General features: G+C 41.9%; 1 protein-coding gene across 4 annotated transcripts in view; it reads right to left on the bottom strand.

Annotated features, from left to right (window-relative positions):
• Positions 1-1,587: 1,587 nt before the first annotated feature.
• BMX (BMX non-receptor tyrosine kinase) overlaps positions 1,588-20,882 on the bottom strand; it is a 44,565-nt gene continuing 25,270 nt past the window's right edge. For 2 of the 4 annotated variants that reach the window (XM_057495814.1, XM_057495815.1), the window contains 8 exons: positions 19,048-19,175; positions 16,950-17,024; positions 15,996-16,167; positions 12,819-13,035; positions 11,998-12,062; positions 9,271-9,389; positions 6,442-6,610; positions 1,588-2,068 (listed from right to left, as the gene is read on the bottom strand). In XM_057495814.1, coding sequence (XP_057351797.1) covers positions 1,885-2,068; positions 6,442-6,610; positions 9,271-9,389; positions 11,998-12,062; positions 12,819-13,035; positions 15,996-16,167; positions 16,950-17,024; positions 19,048-19,175 — 1,129 coding nt within the window. In that variant the 3' untranslated portion in view covers positions 1,588-1,884. The remainder of the gene's footprint in view (positions 2,069-6,441; positions 6,611-9,270; positions 9,390-11,997; positions 12,063-12,818; positions 13,036-15,995; positions 16,168-16,949; positions 17,025-19,047; positions 19,176-20,882) is intronic. The other 2 variants (XM_036912923.2, XM_036912922.2) reach the window with 1 other exon arrangement.

Raw genomic sequence — 20,882 nt, 5'->3', positions numbered from 1 at the left:
AAGGATGACCTTTTTTTTCACTTCCAAGAGTGTAGGCACGCCCCTGGTTTAAAACGACAATGAACGCTAGATAGCCCCACTGAGTAGTTAAATGGCATTTCAAAAGCCTCTGAATAGTTCCTTTTCTTAGCTCCTCCTAGCATCACCTCCTGAGTTTTTGATACTCTGCAACTGGTATCTTAAAATCTTGCTTGACTTGATTTCTGGAACCAGGCATCTAATCAAGGCTTTAGCTCTTTTCATAGTAGATGATTTTGTATTGTCTAAACTTTTTTGCAACAAGTATGTATTACTTTTGTTATAAAAAGGATTATATTTAAAATATATAAAGAGAAGAAAGGAAAACCGCTTCTAAGAGGAAGACCAGAAAGACCCAGCTTGGGCAGGGGAACTCTCTGGGTGGGTAGCAGCTGGGGCCCAGGCCCCTGGTGGGCAGCATCAGAGGGAGCAGCCCCGGTGCACCCCGACCTGACTCCGGGCCCCTGAGGAGGAGGGGTCGTGTTACCTGTTCGTTTCCCGCGGGTGGGAAAGAATGGCATAGCAGCTGCTAGGTACTGCTCGCTGAATGTATAAATGCCCTAGTGGTTATTTTTAAAGTTCGGTTTCCTTATAAACTGAGATTTGTGTACCTCTGTAAAAAAATGGAAGACTATTATCATAAGTCAATTCTTCTGAAAATACAGGAGTCAGTTTTTAAATGTCAAGAAACAAATAACCAAGAGGGACCGTTGATAATAGCTGGGGGCTGAGAGAGTAAGTAGGGTGAGAAAGGATGTGAAGGTCTCTTAGGGGAGATTAACTTGTTCCTGGAAAGCAGCAGGGCTTAATTAGGGGGTCTTTTCATTTAATAGTGTTCTCCACATAACCTTTCTCTTTCCTTTGTTGGCATTATAGAAGAGACGCTGGTACTCCAACAGATTAAAACAATGGGTCAGCAGCAGGCTGCAAAGGAGGGCGTTCCCAGGAACAGTGTGGAAGCTGAAGTTCCTTTTAGCAAAAGCCACTAGAAGCTAAAATAGTACTTTGAACCTTTGTGTCAAGATAGAAGACTGAAACAGAGACTTCACTTACCAAACTAGTCAGAAGCCACAGGGTGCCAAACTCAAGAATTTAAAATGATTAGAAAGCAGCAATCTAATCAATTCTAGAAATAAGACCAGGGTTATACTGAGTCGAGAACTGATAATTGATAACGGTTAATGTTAAGTAAAGAGGCACCAAATTATACCCTAGCATCTTTTATATATGAAAATATATTTAATACGTTCTTGAATAATATTACTTAACTTTAGTTAGCTGTATATTTGTGTACATGACATAGTCATTGTCCTAATCTGGATTATCAGAGAACTGTGTCATTTGCATTGAATTATGGACCACCTAAGGGGGCCGTACTACCTAAGGTGGCCCCCTAGAGGCAGTTCGGACTGATTGTGCAGGAACATCTGGAAGCTTGTTAAAAATAACTCTCAGGCTGCAACTCAGCCCTGCTCTACCAGAAGCTCTGGGGTAGTTCCTAAGGAATCTGTGTTTCAATAAACTCTTCATCTGATTTTCCTGCACGCTAAAGTTTGAGAACATTGAAACATGAAGGCAAATGTCCACATTTCTGCATTTGTTGGTAGCATATTTAATTATCATGATAGTGGTGACATAAAGAAAAGAATATCCAACAGATAATTTTCCAATTCCATTCAATTTTCATACATAGTACTCACCCTCTCTGTATTGCAATCAGAAAATGTGCTTCTGCTATACGCTGGGAAGTGTAATATTAAGAGCAGCATAAACAAAATCACTAATTTGACCTAAATTCCAAGGAAATCTTTTGTTTCATACCTTGTTCATTTCCAGATAAAATAACAAACAGCACACAGAACACTATTAAGAACTAACTAAATGACATTGTCCGTGCCTTGCTACTGTCCTTTGAAAGAATGAAAATGGTGGCCAACATTTATATTCGTCCTCATCACATCTCCTAATTTCTTCTTCAAGGCTTATCTTTTTCCCGAAGTGGTTCAATGGAAGATAGGAGTTGCTGAAATGTGGGACGCTTTTCTGGAAGCTAAATAAAAGAAAACCCCAGTGGTTTAGTTTATGAAAGTTATGGTTACAAATAAAATACATAAGACATTTATGCCTCATCCCAAAGCTAGCAACTTTTTAAATGTGGAAACTCTGCAGACATTTCTACTAAAGAGCAAACAATTCGAGCCCTGAGAATTGGAGAAGAAAAAGTAAAACTCTTTGCATAAGAGATGATTGTATACCTGGAAGAACCAAGAGAATCAATGATAAAGGAACATACCAGAAGAGCAGTATATAAAACTAACATACAAGATCAATAGCCTTCATATATATGAACAATAACCAGTTAGAAGATAGAATGGAAGAGAAAAGCCCATTTACATGAGCCACACCACCAAAATAAAATACTGACATAAATGTACCCCCCAAATGAGGAAAACTTTAAAACGCATAGGAAAACATTGCTTGTTCTTGACTAGGACAAAATAATATCCTAAAGATGTCAAAGTTCCCAAGTAAAAATACAAATGAAATACAATCTCCTCCAAAATACGAGCAAGTCTGTTCCAGACTGAACAGAATGATGCTCTAGTTCATACATTTTTTTAATTGTGCAAAAGTAGCTAGGCAAACTAACGATAAATCAACGATTAATGCATGTTTCAAATATCCTTAATTTTGATCACTTAAAGGGTGCCAGATGATCGGCTATGGAGGTACACTTTTCTGATAATATTCCTTTCTCTTAAAAAAAAAAAAAAGCAGTTCCTGTGTGGTGACCTCCAATGAGTTCTACACAATGGTATAAAGGGCAGATCAAAGTGTGGGCAAAGGGTCTGTTTGTGTTTATACAGAGGATCAAAGCATAATTGGGCTACCCAGAAAATGAACTAAGATACGATATGAAGAAGAACTTCCAACATCAGCACTCTCTGGAAGAGTCATACCAGAAGATGATCATCAAAAAACCCCAACAAAGATCCAGGCGATGCTGCAGTTGTAGCTGCATTCATCCCACCGGTTCCTGGACTTGCCATGGGAATGAAGAAGGAGATATCTAAGCTGGCCTGTGCATACAGTAAAACAACAAATTTGACTGCATCTACACTGTTGGAACTCAACCAAGAATTAGGAGAAGTGCAAGTTCTAGCGCTCCAAAATCTTACAACTACAGACTATCTACTGTTAAAAGAACATATGGGATGTGAACAGTCCCCAGGAATGGGTTGTTTTAATTTGTCTGATTTCTCTCAGACTGTTCAAGTACAATTGGACAATATCCATCATATCACAGACAAATTTTCACAAATGCCTAGGGTGCCTAACTGGTTTTCTTGGCTTCACTGGAGATGGCTGGTAATTATAGATCTGCTTTGGTTATGTAACTGTATTCCTATTATGTTAATGTGTGTGCGCAATTTAATTAGTAGTTTAAAACCTATACATGCTTAAGTTACTCTACAAGAAGATATGTCAAAGAAATAATCAATCTTCCCATGTTTTCTTCCGCCTGCTACTTCTATAGCTTTTCTTCTTCCTTCCTAATTACAACCCTTAAATAGAATTCGTGCCTCATATCGAATTTACCGAGTATCATAATTCCTCCAAGTGGTAAAGATACCTCAAGACAAATGCTGAGCATAGAAGCCACAGGGCATAAATCTGCAAAGAAGTAAAAAGCTAACCTTTTCAAACAATATGGCTTCTCTCTCACTTACCAACTTTACATCTCCCTGTATGGCCCCGGAAGATGACTGGTTAGCCAGAGACGGGTAAGATTCCTCAAGGGAGGAACAACCTAAGACAGGCACAGTCGCAGGGGGGCCATCAGGTGAGAAATTGGGGATCAACAGAAGTGAGGCTTAGAACCTCTCCCCCCTGTTTTGAGAGAAATCTTCTGCATCCGTGGATGTTTTATTGCCCTGGTCTAGCTTGGATTAACACATAGTCTACAGGCACACACCTGATCATCTACATTTGCTCTCTTACAGCACTAAACTAAGTTTTCTACCTTCATCTTACATCTACCTACCACTTCAGCATTTTATTAAAAAAAATAATAATGATAATAATAAAGGGAGAAATGTGGCATCCACATATAAATCAAGTATAAAAATCAAACGAATATTCATTTTTGACCTGATTGTTTATAGTTCATAATGCGTGATCAAAACCAAAAGTTTCTGTGATGACTGCCTTTGTACTGTTCACCATGTAAGAACTTATTCACTATGTAAGAATTTGTTCACCATGTAAGAACTTGTTCGTTATGCTTCAGAAGATTGGAGACTGACGAGAATTAGGCTTGGGGTAGATTAATGATTGTGCATTGAGCATTGACTCCCCTATACAGAATTCTATTGTTGTTAACAACCATTTGATCAATAAATATGAGAGATGCCCTCTCAAAAAAAAAAAAGTAGCTAGGCAAATGAAAATGTTCACTACACACAGAGCCTTCACCTGGGGATTATCTCTGCAGGCCTCTCAATGGATTCTGCCGCAATGCACACACTTTTCTGGGCCAAATGTGGGGAGAAGGCAGTTCCCTGCTGTTTGGGGCCCCTGTGCATCTGCTGGCATAGTCACCTTGCCAGCAGCCACAGTGGGAGGACCAGGGGGCTTCTGGGCTTCAACCCAGCTTCTCCATCCGACAGGTGACAGGGCAAGTCAGCCTGGCTGTGGGCAGGGACAGGTCTCTCACTGTCAGCTGACCCTGTCTAATCTTCCAGCCCTGCCAGAGGCTCTCAGCACCTTTGACACTACAGCTAGGGTAAAACGGGTAGGGCAGCCTTCTGTAGTGTTGCCAGTGCCCTAGGGTGGGAACTCAGGAGGCGCCATATTTTGGGAGATAATGTCAGGCTAACTGATAAAATCGTATGTGATGCAGTCAGCAGTTCTTCCAAAGTGGGATCCTCAGCTCCAACAGGAGAGATGAGGAACTCTCTAAGTCCTGTGCAGCAATTTGTTCATAGCACCAAGCATAGTGCCTGGTGCATAAATGCTCTGAAATATATAACAACAAACACTTAGAGCACACACATACTGTGTACTGGGTACTGTGCTCAGGACTTCATAATATCCACCTGTTCAATCCACACAGTAATCCTACCAGTTAACTACTTTACAGTGAAACACAGAGATGTTAGGCAGCTTGTACAAGGTCACACAGCTAGTATTCAACCCAGACATTTGGGGTCCAGAGTCCACATGCTTAAACATGACAGCAGCCTGCCTTTTACTAGGGTATGAATGAATGCATGAATACAGCACTAGGCCCTACATCAATGAAGCAGTACCATATAATGGTATGAGTATGAGCTGGGGGCTCTTAGAGTACTGCTATTAGACGTCCTCTATTATCATGTCACTCTCAAAAGTCTTTGATGGCTCCCCATTGCCTGTAAAAAGAAAACCTTGCACTCTTCTCCTCACCATTCAGTCTGCAGCATCTGGACCAGACCGACTCTTCCAAACCAATTTCCAGCCCTTCCAACAATAAGCACAGCCAGGCACACCATGCTCATTCTGGCCTCTGCACCTCTGCTTGTGCTGGTCTCACATGGACACCCTTTGACAACGTCTCCACTCATACCTATGGACACCGCCGAGACTTCCTGACCTGTCTCAGACATCAGTGCTTTCGGGAAGCTGGTCTCCCTCTGCTTTGAATTCTTCCCGTACTTGTCTATGTTTCTATTTTGCATGTGTAATTATAAACTGCTTGGTGTTTTCAGTCCCACTGTGCATGAGTGTGTGTGTGTCTGTGTGTACAGTGAGTTAAGTGAGGGCAGAGATGGTGCCTCATACTTCTTTAACATGCATCCCCCTTAGTTCTACAAATAGTAGATGCTTTGCAGATGAATTCCCTGCAATTTCAGCTCCATGTTGGCCCCAAAAGATACCCTTTTTCTTTATCTGCCTGGAATGCTTTTATTCATGATTTGTGGGGTGTGGGAAGAGAGGAAGGAATCATGACCATAATGTGTTCTCTGTATGTGGCCACGTGTTCTCTGCTATACGTTTTCTACTTGAGGAGAGACCTTTAGCATTGTGGTTAAGAACAGGGACTCCAACACTAGTCGGCCTGCCTCTTAATAGCTGTGTGACCTTGGGTGAGTCACTTAAACTCTCTAGGTCCCTGTTTCCTCTTTTGTTGGTTTTATCTGTGATAATAGTACCTACCTCAAATTGTGTTTCCTGTTGGATACATGAGTTAATATTAATAAAGTTCTTAGAGCAGTGCTGGACAGAAGTTGGTAGATTGTCGGCCCCTGGAGTGCTGGTTTGAGATTCTGAACACCTGAGGCAGGGTCCCGGGGCCATTTCAGCTTCTCTGCAGCAGGTGCCCTCCCTCAAAACTGCCTCCCCACTCTTGCTGCACAACCACCCTGGATCCACCTGGCCCACCTTCCACTTGCCTCGTGCCAGCAGCTGTACATGATCTGGTAGATGGTGTCTGATGCCAGCTGGGGCCGGTAGAGCCTATGGCCCTGGGAGACCTTCACAACCACCTGGGAGTTATCATACAAGTCGTAGGGCTGTTTCCCCAGGCTGAACACTTCCCACATCAGGATCCCTGCAGAGAACCAACGGGACAGCCAGCAGAAGAAAAGGAAAGAGAACAGACATCAGAAGGTAGGGTCTGTCAAATGAGCTTCACACACCAGGCCAGGAAGGCTAGGGTTCAGAGTGAGGAATCCCTGGGGAATGAGGTCTGGCAAAAAGGACAGGATGTGGAGGGTGGGCCTGTACCATGACTTCTGGAGCCTGGGCCTCTTCTCCATGTTCCCTGAGACCTAGGCACCCTGCTTGCTGGTAAATGGAGAAATGGCAAGGGCAGGTGCAGTGGCACCTCCTTGGGGCCAGGATTCTTGAACTGCTTCAGAGAGGTGCCTGGGGCCTTGTTCAATCTCACAGTGACGACCACCTGCTCCAAACCTCAGGGGCCACTGACTGAGGTCCTTGCCCTATCTCTCTGCCTTGGCACTTGTGTGCGACAATGTCATTGCATGCTCCAGTTACCTTTCAGGGGAAATTTCAAGATAAAATCATTGGCAGCATTCCTCCTTTTCATATTGCCACAATGGTTCATAATATTTTGAGGGTCAGGTGTCCTTTTGAGAATCTGAAAGAAAAGCACGGGCTCTCCCTTGGGAAAGTGAACGCATGGCACTTCTGCGTGTGGTTCCTGGTTGTTCCCAGTCTCCTGAAGCCCATCCAGGGCACTGCAGACTCCAGGTTAAGAAACTGAGTTCTGGTCATGGTGGTCAAGAGGGTAGCATTTGGGATCAGTCAGATGCGGCTTTTGAGGCCCAGTTCTGCTGTTTACAGGCTGGGCAATTGTCTTAACTCTCCTCAGCTCAGGTTCCCTGTCTGTAATATATGGATGTTTGCACATCATAGAGTTGCCTTGAGGATTAAATAGGATAAAACATGCAGAGCACTTAAGAGCACAAGGACATTTGAAATGCTCTCTAAATGGTGGCCATTGTGCTGTCACACTGGCCAAGCCAGAAAATTTCAACAGTCAGCCAGCTTCAAAACCTTGAAGAACCGGGCATATGTAAAAAGGAAGAAAATTGTTCTAGAACCATAACTGAAGTACTAACTTCAAAACTTCTTTGGCTTTTAGGGCTAAGGAGTTTATGTAAAATATTTACAATAAGGCAACATTACAAGTTGTGGCAGTATTTTTGTTTTAAGCAAACATGCTAAAACAACCACCCGAATACATGTTGCTCCCTCCACAATTCTCTCTTTGGAAAGTTATTTGCGTATCTCAAGAATATGACTGTGTAAACTGTCTGTGGGATTCCCTCTTTGAGATTTGCTTTCAGAGGCCCTGGTTCATTTTGAATACTCAGAATGGATTTAGTTTTTGGAAACAGAAAGTGTCTGGAGTCAAGTTCTGGGCAGAAGGGGGGTAAGCAAGCTGGGTAAATGCAAATGCTTGGTCAAAACGCAGATGTAACTATTGAGTGAGGCTACTGACTTTAAAAAACATCTTTCATAAGGCCTGTCATTTGATACCAGAAGGCTGAAACTAATTTTGGCAAGTTAATCAGCCCAAAGCGATATCAAATGGTTCACCAAAATGCCATCTTCACAGTGTTTCCTTTTTCTGTGTACATTGGATAGTTTTTTTAAGTGAACAAGATCAGTTTTACAAAAGGGATAATTATTTTTAAAAACTGTGTCATATAGGAAAGTAAATGGCAAACTGAATTTTCCTTTTGTCAGGCAGTCTTTTGGATGTCATCTAGAAAGTCAAATTATGCTTAATTATACTTAAGACAGACATGAAATAGGTCTCAGCTGCATTTAATAGATTCCATAGCTTTATGATAATTTGGATTCTTTTTCCCGGATCCATGCAACAAGTGATTGTAAACAGGCTAGACATTGCCCCCAGTGTAGAAAAATATCAGAAAATCTATAAAAATGTCAATTTAAGAATTGTTTCGCTTTTCTCATTACCTTTACTGGATTGATAGTTATTTGTACTAAATATGTAGTTGTTTTAATAAAATTGGGGTGAGCAAACCTTTTCTGTGAAGGGCCACAGAGTATTTTAGGGTTTGTGGGTCACGCAGTATCTGTGTTGGTTAGTGTCCTCTGCTGTTGCAGAATAAAATCAGCCAGAGACAATGCATGGATGTAAAGGCATGGCTGTACTCCAGTCCAACTCTATTTATAGAAACAGGCCACTGGATTTGGTCCTGGTCTGTGGTTTGCTGACTGCCACTCTAATTGAGGAATTTTATCAAGGGCACTAGTTGAAATTGGTGTGGGCCCCAAAAGCTTGGTGTTTATACCAGGCAAGCCCAAAGAATCAGTCAATTCAGAAAGGAATGCTTATCACGGCTGCTTTCCTGCAGCAAGTCGATGACTTCATTGTAAGCCCTTCAACGTTTTAGACTTCGTGCAAACTTGGATTTAGCTTTTCATGACTCCTTTTTAAAAACTGTTTGAAATCTTCTGTGGAGGAGCTTCTATCCCCTATGAGTTGATGAGTAGGTGCTAGGAAGATGCAAATTATACAATATGTGGCGGACATCCTAACACGGACCCAAGACAAGGTCATCAGGATCTTCAATCTCTTGCTTGTCGCAGGCCATCTGGGTAAATTTTGTAAGTGCTCAGGGCTTTTGCTAAAAATGTTGCTGCTCTTGTGGTTTCCTGTTGTGGAAGCTAGCTTACGAAATGGGGCCGGGGCCTGTGTGGCCACATTCTTACCGAATGCCCATACATCTGACTTGCTGCTGTATTTGAAGTAGTGAAACACCTCTGGGGCTGACCACTTGACAGGAAACTTTGTTCCTACTGAACTGACGTACTGGTCATCAAGAACATACCTGCAGGGGAAAATCAACACAGACCTTAGGCCACTTGGCTGGGCAAAATGGGAAGACCCCTGCTGGCCGCCACAGCTCCGTGGGGGCACAGGCTGATGAAGGCCATCCAGTCTCCACTGGGTGCCCCGGTTCTCTAGATCTGTTGTGCCCTTTCAATGTGTGACCTTGGCTGGAGGTTGCTAATGGCTTGTGAGCTTTAAAAATCATATCTAACTTTGACAATACCAAAATCTGAATGCCAAATATTTGGTAAATACAGAAAAACACAGAAATGTAAAAATAAAATCACTCAGAATCTCACCCAAAGATAACCTGTAATTCTATCATTCAAGATACATTTTTGCTTGTACTTTCTGATCTTTTTTTCCTATGTATAATTTGAACAAAATTGGGTGTCTGTCATACTGTGGCTTGCTTGGATTTTTCCAGTAATGGCATACCAAGGACATTTTCCCCATTTGTTTCCGTGCTCTCCTGCAGCATCATGGGTATGGAATGAATAGTCTTCCCTCTCACGGATCAACAGAATTTGGTCAACCATGGAAGGAAGTAACCTCTAATCTTTTGTGGTTATAAACCATGATGAACAGCAATATCCCATGGGGATAGCAAGACTAAATGCATATTCAAGGCTATGGACTATATTTTTGTTTATAATAATAACAATGGAAGCGACCTCCATGTCCACATGTTGAGGATGGATTAAATATAATGTGGAACATTAGTAGAGTAGTATGCAGCCATTAAAAATGAGCTAAGACTGTATTTACCAAAACTAAAAGATGCCTGTGGTACGTGGTTATGTGGACAAGCAGGTGTGTATAACGTGATTCCATTTTTGTGGGAACAAACAGTAAATGTACACGTTTGTGAAGATGACTGGGTCTACCTAGGAATAAGGTATGACAGGCCAGCCACCGTGTGTTTGAGCAGCGGTACTCCTAGTGCTGAAAATGACATGAAGGGGTGGGGAGTAGATTCTACTTTTTACTGTATACACTATTGCTGTGTTTCTTATAATTACATGTTTACATAATAGAGGGGAACCCCCTATTATCCCCACAAAAGAACAAATAATTAATGACTCTTAAGAAAACAGGAAGGTGAACATTATGGAGACAAATTTTGGATATAATTTGAAAACTTTACTACCAAAATGTATTAGAGATATTTACTATATTTAAAATATCAGAAAAAGCTGGTTTGGTGAATCATTCTTTGAAATATTAATGAGAGTAATAGTAAGTCATTCTGGATTACATACAGTACCTTCCATACTTTCCTCCCTGGGCTCACCTGGGCTCCTCAGGTGCCACCAGACAGCCCGAAACTACACTGGTACCCCTGACTGGGTTCTGCTCATGGCTGAAACCTTTCTTTAGATCATCAGGACCAAGTGAAGCCACAGGCATCAAATGATGGGGCCACGAGCTTCCTGACCCACAGGACCTGGTCCATTGCCTCCAGGATCCTCTAATCAGAGGAGGACGTTGTGTCCCCCTTTTCCTAAGCTGCAAAGAACCTGACCATATAGCCCCTGGAGGCTGGCACAACTGCCGGGATTCCTGCTCTGGGAACGCAGTGGGAATCAGTGCCCTTGTCCTGGGAGCTTCTCCCTGCTCTAAGCAGCTGTGAGCGGCTTGCTGTCGTGTGCTCAAGAGAGCTGCACACTTGGAGGGTGAGCGTAGGAGACTCGGTGCATGGCGGGTGGAGTGATGGCAGGTGGCACACAGCTCCAGGGACACCTAGAGCGTGCTGAGGGGCCCAGAAGAGGAGCACTTCCTACTACTGAGTTTTGGAGAAGACTTAAAAAAAAAACAGACCCTCCTATGGTGTTTTAGGGGCATGTTTGCTAAATAGAGCTGGCCGTGGTCAACTCTTTAGATGTCTTTGAAACTGTTATTCCTCCTCAGAATTATGTGTTTATGTTGTATCAGCACAACGTTATAGCTGTATTTTATCTCAATTTCAGGGACATCCACTTGCCCTCTGGATGAAATTGTGAGCATTTGGAGGGCAGGAATGATCACATTTACATCAGTGTCACCCATGAGACCTAGGCATTTAGCAGGCACTCAATCAATGTTTGTTAAATGGAAAGGCCAACACACACATCTTCATTTCCTATGTAAAAGCATGAAAATTGTGAGGCTTAAATAGTCTGAGGATTCTGAATTAAGAAAATGGAAGACTCTTTTAAACTGCAATATCGACAAAATACTTTCTGTAAATCATGTAGTAGTGGTAGAATGCCCATCAAGAGAATCTCAGAGGCTTCTTTCACACCTTACCTGGTGATACAGAAAATTTAATGATGTAACAACAAAATCTTTCCTAGTGTGAATGCTCTGCCTAGTTGAACATATGTTAAGAAGGAAACTAGAAAGGACTAAAGGAGCCTGGATTGAGTTAACATATATATATATAACAGATTTATCCAAATAAGTTTAGAAAATATCAGGGTGTTGAAAACTAATCAGGGACTTTGGATAATTGCTGAGGAATAATCCCATCTTACAGGTGAAGTGAGGTAAAACGGGTTTCATAGGTAGTCGGAGGTGGTACAGAAATCTCTCTTTCATCGGTCATCCCTTTGGCACTGGCTTACCTCGTCATTCCAAAGTCAGATACTTTCACCGAGAGATCACTGTCTACCAAGCAGTTTCGAGCAGCCTTTGGAGGAAAAACAAAATTACAAATTAGTAAAAGTGACCAAGAATGTCCTGACATCCAAATCTGACATGATCCTTGTCTTCGGCAGAATTCTCAGCAAAATCAAAGATTGCTTATCAAAGCCCCAAATGTCGAGAAGTTGTCTTTTTCTCCTTTGTAATTTAAAATTTTTCCAAATGAAAAGGTGCTCCCGTAAGTATTTGCAGCCAAGCAGCCATCCTTGTCAAACAACAGGAAAGGTGTTTCGTGTTACAGAGAACCTTAGTTCCTGAACGAGAAGGGAAAAATCATTTCTAGGAGTTCCCTCTCCACCGCCAGGAAGGGGCACATTAACAGGAGCTTTGAAGGCATCAGCGCTGTGCCAGGAGCCACCAAACGCACTGAACGAGTGTGCATGGCATGCTTGCTGCTCAGCACAAGGAAATCTCTGAACATAAATACCAGGGCACACGGTGCAGAACATGCCACACTCCCACCCTGACCTGAAGACCCACACACATTTCATTTCCTTCTGGGGTTTTTTTTTCTTCAGTTATTGTACCAAACAACTGCTTTAGCATGAAGCTTTCCTGGAGTAAAGGTCAACTTACATGGATTTAATGGTTCCAGGAAACACTAAGTTAACCAAAGTCTTTCTGTTCCATTTTCTTTTATGAGGACTGCCCCCGCCTCCCCTGACCAAAGGCCCTATCATGGGAGGCAGGAACTGTGCATTCCTTTCTTGCCTTTCTGTGAGCTTCCAGAAGCTTTGCTTACCAAGTCCCTGTGTATGAACTGGTGCCTCTCCAAGAAGGCCATGCCTTCACAAACGTCATAGCACATTTCTAAGAGCTGGGAGGGTTCAAGTCCTTTTCCATGACTCTTCAAGTAGTTAAGCAAGCAGCCATTGGTTATATATTCAGTCACTATGTATATAGGGTATCTCTCTGAACACACTCCATAGAATTTCACCAGCTTGGGATGGCTGAGTTTCCTGGAAATAACAGATTTTCAAAGTTCAGTACTGAATTTCCACACTCCATTTTCCAGATGTCCTAAAGGAATCACTTTCAGATGTTTAATTCCCCCTCTTCTACTTGAACATAAAAAGAGAGGGAAAAGATTAGGGTCTTGTTTGGGGAGCACAAGCCTTTGAAGGTAAAAAATGTGGCCTCGTATTGGACACTGACCATGCCGGCTGCAATTCAGCACTTGTGGGTGTACTGTGTTCACCTTTCCCACTGAGAATCGGGGGCGCAATGATCTGTTGCCTTGGAAATCCTGTTTGGTCTTGTGTGATCTTGAGGACTTCCATGACAGATTTGGAGGAAGCTACCCCCAAAGAACAATCATTTCAAACATCTGACTTTCCTGTCTAAACATTTCATTCTAAAAAAACAATAGTACCAGAATATGGAAGGCATAGGTAAAATGAAAATAGCTGCCTTGTTAGGGAAGTGAGATTAGGCCTGATTTTTCTTTTAAAAAAAATTTATTCCACATTGTTGTTACAATATTTGAATAATAAATTTAGAAAAGAGTAACCACATGATGTAGCACTTGTGGTCGGTCATGACAGATGGATACTCAGCCATTACGATGTGTTCATCAGCTTGTGCTTATGCAATCGAGCCATTCTGATCAATTTACAGAATGATTCTCTATTCTAATGTAGAAAGTAAATCTACATTTAACATGTCAACTTTTAACTTTTTAAATAAATGAGGATTTATTAAATACTTAGTTACTTTCTTCCTTCTTAGTTACACCAAAGGGACATGCCTTAGGTCACTCAGGGCAATGAGCTTAGTTATGCATCTCTTAGCAGTAGCAGAGACCTGCGTGGTACTGAGCATTGCTCCCTGCGGAGGGAAGGCTTGCTGTGGGCCAAAGGTCCCTCACCCAGTAAGCACTGTTCCCTGAGCAAATTCAGCTGCTGATCAGGAGGCACATGGTGGGAACACCCTGTCAACTGATGCTTTCCGCACGATAAGCCTTAGTTTGATTATTACCTTTGGAGGTAATAATCTACCTTTGGAAGAAAGTACAGAACACTTTCCGCTTATGGTACTGTTTAATCTCTTTCTTTATGACTAGGTGATTTGTTAGTGACTTTTTATGATTCTGTGTGATTACCAAAATGAGACCAGGCCACTGCGTTACACCATGAGCCTAGGGGAATTTCTGCCGGGTTTTTCTGTCCTACGAGAGGAGGACATTAAGGGCTCCCTCTGCAGTTTTATGATGGTACAATCAATGAGAGGCAGAATGTTCAAGGACCAGTGCAGAATGAATAATGCAGGCAGCTTTGTTTAAGAATTATGAAGACTTTCAAGATGGTGACATCCCAGCATTAAACCAAGTGGGCGGCCTTTCTAAGGGCAGGGACCTCTAGACTGCAGGTTGCACGCCCATGAAAGCCAGCCCCAGCCGAGGGCTTATATCACACAGGACCTCTGCTTCCAAACAGTTCTGCAGTTGGGGTGAAGGTGATTCGGTACCTTTGGTCCCCATAAAGGCATGGCTAAGGGAAGGGACACTGGTGTGTCTACCTGGGTTTGGATCGCCTCTTTGCCACGTTTACTAGCTTGGTGACCTTGGGCAAGTTATTTAACATTTCTGTGCTTTGGTTTCCTATAAGGTAAAAATAACAATGGTACAACCCTCATAGGCCTCTTAGGAGGACTGAATGTGTTAATATTTAGAAAGTGCTCAGGGAGGTGCCTGTAAATACCATACAAGTGTTTAAGTCAAATTTTTTAAATTGTTATTTCTCCATAGCAGGCTAGGATTTGTGATTTCAACTATCTTTGACCAAAGTCCTATTATAGCATTGTTTTTCATATCATGCCAACTTGTTCCATAAAAGTTGTTGACCAGCTATTCCTGTTTGCCTGGGACTGAGGGGATTCCTGGGGCACAGGACTTCTAGTGCTAAAGCCAGGACAGTTCCAGGCAAACCTGGATGTTTTGTCACCCTTCAAAGTCTGATTCACCATTGTAACAAAAAGAGGTTAAATCTTTAAAATAATTCTTCGTATTTATAAGGATGAGAGAGAGAGAACACAGGCATATTGCCAAGAATTGAGGACTGGGCTTGGAGCGGAGGCCGCTGGGAAAGGCAGCTTCATTTATCAGATCAGGGAAGAGGTAGTGTGAGAAAGAGTTTTTCACCAAACTGTATGAAGATACCAGGAAGGAAAAGGACATTGGAGGGCATTCATTTTCAGTATTGCCTCAGTCCTGGCCTCTAGGGTCTCCAGCCTTAGGGGCACGTGCTTTATAGGGCCCCACTCCGCCCTCACCCCACCATGCACCTCCTACAGGGCAAGGAGGCCAGAGGGCCAAGGAGACATGCCCACTGAGAACCCATACATCCCTTTCTTGATCACCTTTGGGGTACCAGGACTCTGGGATCTCCTGTCCACATAATCCTGAGGCCACTTCCAGGACCCATGCAGACTCTTCTGGGTCTGTCCTCACCAGGACTGAACCATACTGGTAGTGTGCCTACCCCTAACCAAGGTCATTACCCAGCAGATCACTGTTTGTGGGAGACACAGAGGGAGCTTGGATGCCCCAAATGCTCTGTCTGCCCATAGCACTGAGCACAGTGCAGTGCAGGGCAGAGCTGGTGAGGGGGTGTGTAGGAAGGGCAGGAGAAAGCAGAGTTGGGGGGTGGGGCCAAGGGCCAGGGGCTGGTTTCTCTAAAAAGTCTTGAAAATTCTAAATTTGAATATGGCTTTTCAGGTTGGTATGAAGGTATATTTGTCAGTAGGAGTGCAAAAGAACTGATTTGATTTATTAGTGTGTTGGCTTGATTAATAACTTCTAAATATTTATATCTGATGTGTGGGCTCTTGCTCTAGGCCTTGCAGATGTTAGGAACAGGCCGCTTAGCATGAATGTCCTCCGGGGTGAGGGCTAACCTGCCACTCCTCCCAAGCAACTTACATCATGGTCTGGGCCTCCTGGAAGAATTCGTCTTCGGACATGGAGCCCTCCCTGATCATCTTCACGGCAACATCATACTGCCCCTTCCACTTGCCCAGGTGGACCACTCCGAACTGGCCACTCCCCAGTTCTTTCAACAAGCTGATCTCTTCTCTTTTCAGTTCCCAGATTCCTAATCAGGCAAGACAGACACTCTTCAGGATGAGAAGAGAAGGCTTCCCGAGGGATTTTTCTCCCCAATGAGAGTTTCACACTGACCGTATGAAGAACAGCAAGTCTTTTTGTTTTAATCTGATCTCTTTGAAAAAAACCTTAGTAATGGGGTCTTTGGGCTATTAGGCCACAGGATAATGCCACCAGGACAATCTTGTTTTTGAAGCAGCTGCAGTTATTGACAAGAGTAGAGGAAAAACACTTTGCTAACCGGAGGCATCTTGGAAAGACTTGGTGTCAAGTGGGCCCCATACCCTTAGCTTGGTAAAATATTGTTACGCTTTCTTATAAAGCAAATTGAACTACGATCTCGGTGGATGTCATTATTCTAAATATAGAAGGTTGAAAACTGGCTCCCCTGAGCAGACACAGAATCCCAGAGGAAGAAAGAACAGGCAATGGGGTTCCAGAGGCTGATGATTAGATCTAATAAGAGGAAAAATTTGACAATCTTTTTGGCAATGCTGGGAAAGTTACCCAGTTGGGTTAGGAGGACAGAAAGATTTTAATTTAGTTTTTTTTTTTTTTTTCAAGAAAATGAACCAATATGTTAGAGCTGAAGCCCTCCCTGGCACAATCTATACACGGGCCCCCTTCCTGTATTAACTCTTTTTTCAGGGAAGTAATTACACACACACACACACACACACACACACACACACACACACACACACACACACATATGTATATTTTTTAACCAAAAATGGCATGGAGTATAAGAGTCCAAGGGTGTGTCCATACCACTTCCCAGGGACACGGAGTCCGGAACCTTGTTGGCCTTGGTCGACACAGGGTGGCGGAGCCGTGTGATCATGCCTGCAATGGAATCAGCAGCACATGACATGACATGACATGACACCGCATCAGCTCACGCCTTTGCTCACGCTCTCTTCGAACTCGCTAAAAAAGCACAGAGTTCAGGAGGCTGTGGTGCATAGTCATCTTGTAGTTGTATTAATTTGCTTGACTTGAATAAGTAGCTCAACGTAAAGCAAAAATGAAAGAGTAAAACCACCTTATATGATTTTTAAAAATCCCATCAAAGTTACTTGCTTGATAGACTCTTTCATTTAAAAAATGGAAGCTCCTCCTGCACTGCATCAAGTGGCCAACTCATTTTAAATTGTTTACTCAAATTATGGTAAAGCTGGTTTAAGATAGAGTATGTACAGTGACTTGAAAGAACTCATTAAAAAATATATATGTTTCTTGCCTTAAGTGTGTGACATTTTCCAAGTCTTGGGAACTGTCACCTATGTCCTTTTTCTCCTTCCTTTTTCTATACGTTTATTTACTTTTTATATGAGTGGTCTCCAAATGTTCTAAATCCTGCAACTTTCATTGGCAAAAAAAGCACACTCCTCCAAAACGTGTATATGTTACGATTGCTGCTGTATCGATACATTACGTGAATCATAAAATACACTCACAGATAGGAAACTTAAGAGACTGAGATTTAAAAGACAAATCTAAATAAACATTTTAATATTTTCTTCCTGCATTCTCTGGCATGGAGTCCTTCCACTTGGAGTCTATTTATATAATAGCTTGTTCAAAGTGTACTTCTCAGGTGCTACACATTAAAATAAACAATTGAGAAAATTGGGGCAAAGGAAAAATACAGGAACCAAAATCAAAGCCAGGAATGAAGCCAGTTCACCTATGTGCATGTAATCAGGTCAGACAGAGTTGCACAAATTTGATGCTGAGCCCACAGCTTATTTTTACTCACTGCTAGAAATTCATCCAGTCACACTGCCCCTAAAGGGCACTAGTTTAGAAAAGACATTCAGACGGGATTTCTTTCTTTTTTTCACTTCTCTTTTTTTCCCTAGGTTTATTGAGATATTATTGACCTATAACATACATAACTGTAAAGTGTACTACAAGATTATTTGATACATGTATATACTGCAAAATGATTATCACAATAAGGTTAGTTAACACCTCCATTTAGAAGGGAGTTCAATATACATTTTCACCAATTAGGCAAAAATTAAAAAGAGTAATAGTACCCAGTGTTGGTGAGGATGAAGAAATTGCTGTTGGTGGGAGAGTACCTTTCTGGAAAGCATTTGCCAATGTCTAAATTTTAAATGTTTTTAAGCATTATCTCAGAAATTCCACTTCTAGGGAATTTGGCTACAGAAATAGAGAGGTGCTCAGAGCTGTGGGAGCAGGACTTGTGCAGAAACATAGATTGTAATGTGAAAATATTGTATGTGATCCAACCGCTAATCAACAGAGGGTTAGGCAAATAAATTGTGAAGTAATTCTCTGATAGAATTCTATGTAGCTGTTAAATAGAACAAAGTTAGCACTATGAATTTGCATGGAAAGATTGCTAAGACATTGAATAAAGAAAGGATGAAAAGTAGTATGTATAGAATCTCATCTATAAGAATATAATATATATACATATATATAATTTCTAAATACATCATGAATAATAAGTGTTAGTATCAGCATAGAAAAAATTCAGTCAGAATAGACACTAACTTGGTCCATGGAAGTTACATTTTCTATAATGTTTGAGTTTTGCAATCAACTTACTTCTTTCTATAGGCAGAAAAAACCTGCAAATATTTTTATAACAAGAACCTCTACTTCTAAGCCACTCAACTCATTCAAGTTCATTTTTCCTGGCATTATGGAGTGTATAATGTTATATTCTAGGAAATGCAGTTTAAAAATCACAGCAGGCATAGGGCTTGAGAGACCTTTTTCCCCTACTTTCATGGTTCCCTATATAATTAAGACTATTAAGAGGATCAGTAGTAGCCAAGAAAATTTATATTTATCAGTGAGAACCCATAAAAGAAATGCTGAAGTAAATTACCTGCTGAATTGTGTTGATGATAGTGAATAAGCATTGGAATGGAATCAAAGTAGTAGTTTTCTGCCAGGTACAATTTGTTCTCAGGATTCGTATGCACATGGTAATGTTTGACAGTTCCTTTTTTATCACTAGTAAGGAAGAAAGAATGTTGAACGTTTTTAATACACAATTGAAGCTTGATTAAACAATGGTTAAGTGATTATGTTAGGTGCGTTTGCACATTTTGGAGAAGGAAGTCAGAGAGCGTTTCTCAGTCTAGACATCTGGTGTTTCTCTGGAGGGATCTATGGCAATTCGCGATATGGGAAAGTGCTCCTCTCTGAACTCAGTGTAGCCTCGGTGCACACACAGAATTTGTGGCCAATAAAATGTAAGTATACAGCTGGAATCTTCCTTTGATGGCTGAGAGCCCTGCCGTGTTTTCAGACCGTTATTCTGAGCATCAATTCTCCTTTAGGATAATCATGAAGTTGATAATGAGGGAGGCGAAGGTGATTGGATTGTGGGCGTTCTCACCCAGAGCAAGGCTCTTTTGGGAGTGCAGCATGTAAGATGAAGTGGGTGGGGAATGTCCTTTACTTTCTCTTGTGAACTTCTAACTTCTCCACATAAAATGATTTTCTCTCCTTCAGCTCTACTTTTGGAAAATGGTGAATTGATGTACATTGATTTAGGCATATCAGGAATAATATGCCTCTCTTACATTTTGGAGGATGGCATGGTAGTCAAGAGCTGGGCTTTGAGTCCAGTTCTACTGCGTGCTAGCTACCTCATCTGGTTGTTATAAAGATTGGCTTTGAATCCTGGCTTTGCTGTTCTGGTTGTCATAAAAATTGCATGAGATTATTTATATATCAGTTTGCACTATGCTTGGCACATATGAAAGTATTAACAAATTGGTGTTGCAGTAATGCCAGCCTAGTTAAAACTGCAATTATAAAAAGCAGAAAGGGTGCTTTCTTGTTGCAAATTTTTAATCTGCTCTCAATCTCAACATGAAGTCCACTCAAGTCCATTGATGGTGTTTCATAGAAGGAGACTTCTGTATCCACTGATTTGGAATATTATCAATTGATTGCTTATCTGTTTGCTGATTTTTCTATCTGGTCACCTTCAAAAATGAATCTGGTGTCAAGAAGCATGACTAGGGGCACTTCTGATACCAGATTTGGCTGAAGCTGCAGAGCCAGAGGGCCACAGAGCTTTTGATATTCAGTGAACCAAGTCTTCTGCCACGTCTTACTGGGTTGGCTTTAGCCAATATCCAGGTGTGCAACCTAGTACATGAGATGCACAGGAGACATGGCTTCTGGCCATTGGAAAATGCCGGGTGGCTTCTTAGGGTACATCCTGTCCTCTCAAACTGGGGGTAGGTACCCTGTAAAAAAAATTCTCAAAATAACTTTTAAATCAATTATTACAAAAACACATATATGCACCACAGGGCAGGGCACATGGAGAAAGCACCACAGCAGAGGGTCATTCAAACCAACCATTAAAAGAGGGTTGTCCACATAGAAATACTGTTTTTCAAATGGTCCTAATCAAGATTTGACCAGATTCTTATTCCAAAACATTGGAAGTTTGAGATGGTAGAGTCAGGATTTGTACCCAGAAGGGCAGCTTCAAAGCCGAACTCTTAACCACACCAAGAGGACAGATCGTAGAAAGAAGCTCTCTGGCAACAAAGCTATGCTGATTCAAACTGCTAATTCTGCCACTGTAGGGGAGACTTGCTAAAAAGCAGACGCTGGGGTAGGTGTCTCAGTTCAGCAGGTGGCTAGGGCCAAGATTATAGAGGCTCCATTGCTATTTTTCTCTTTCTAGGCTTAGGA

This window comes from Manis pentadactyla, chromosome X, assembly GCF_030020395.1.
Source record: "Manis pentadactyla isolate mManPen7 chromosome X, mManPen7.hap1, whole genome shotgun sequence".
NCBI classification, from domain to species: Eukaryota; Metazoa; Chordata; class Mammalia; order Pholidota; family Manidae; genus Manis; species Manis pentadactyla.
The sequence above is the reverse complement of the archived record's forward strand: the minus strand, read 5'-3'. Positions and strand labels throughout refer to the sequence as shown.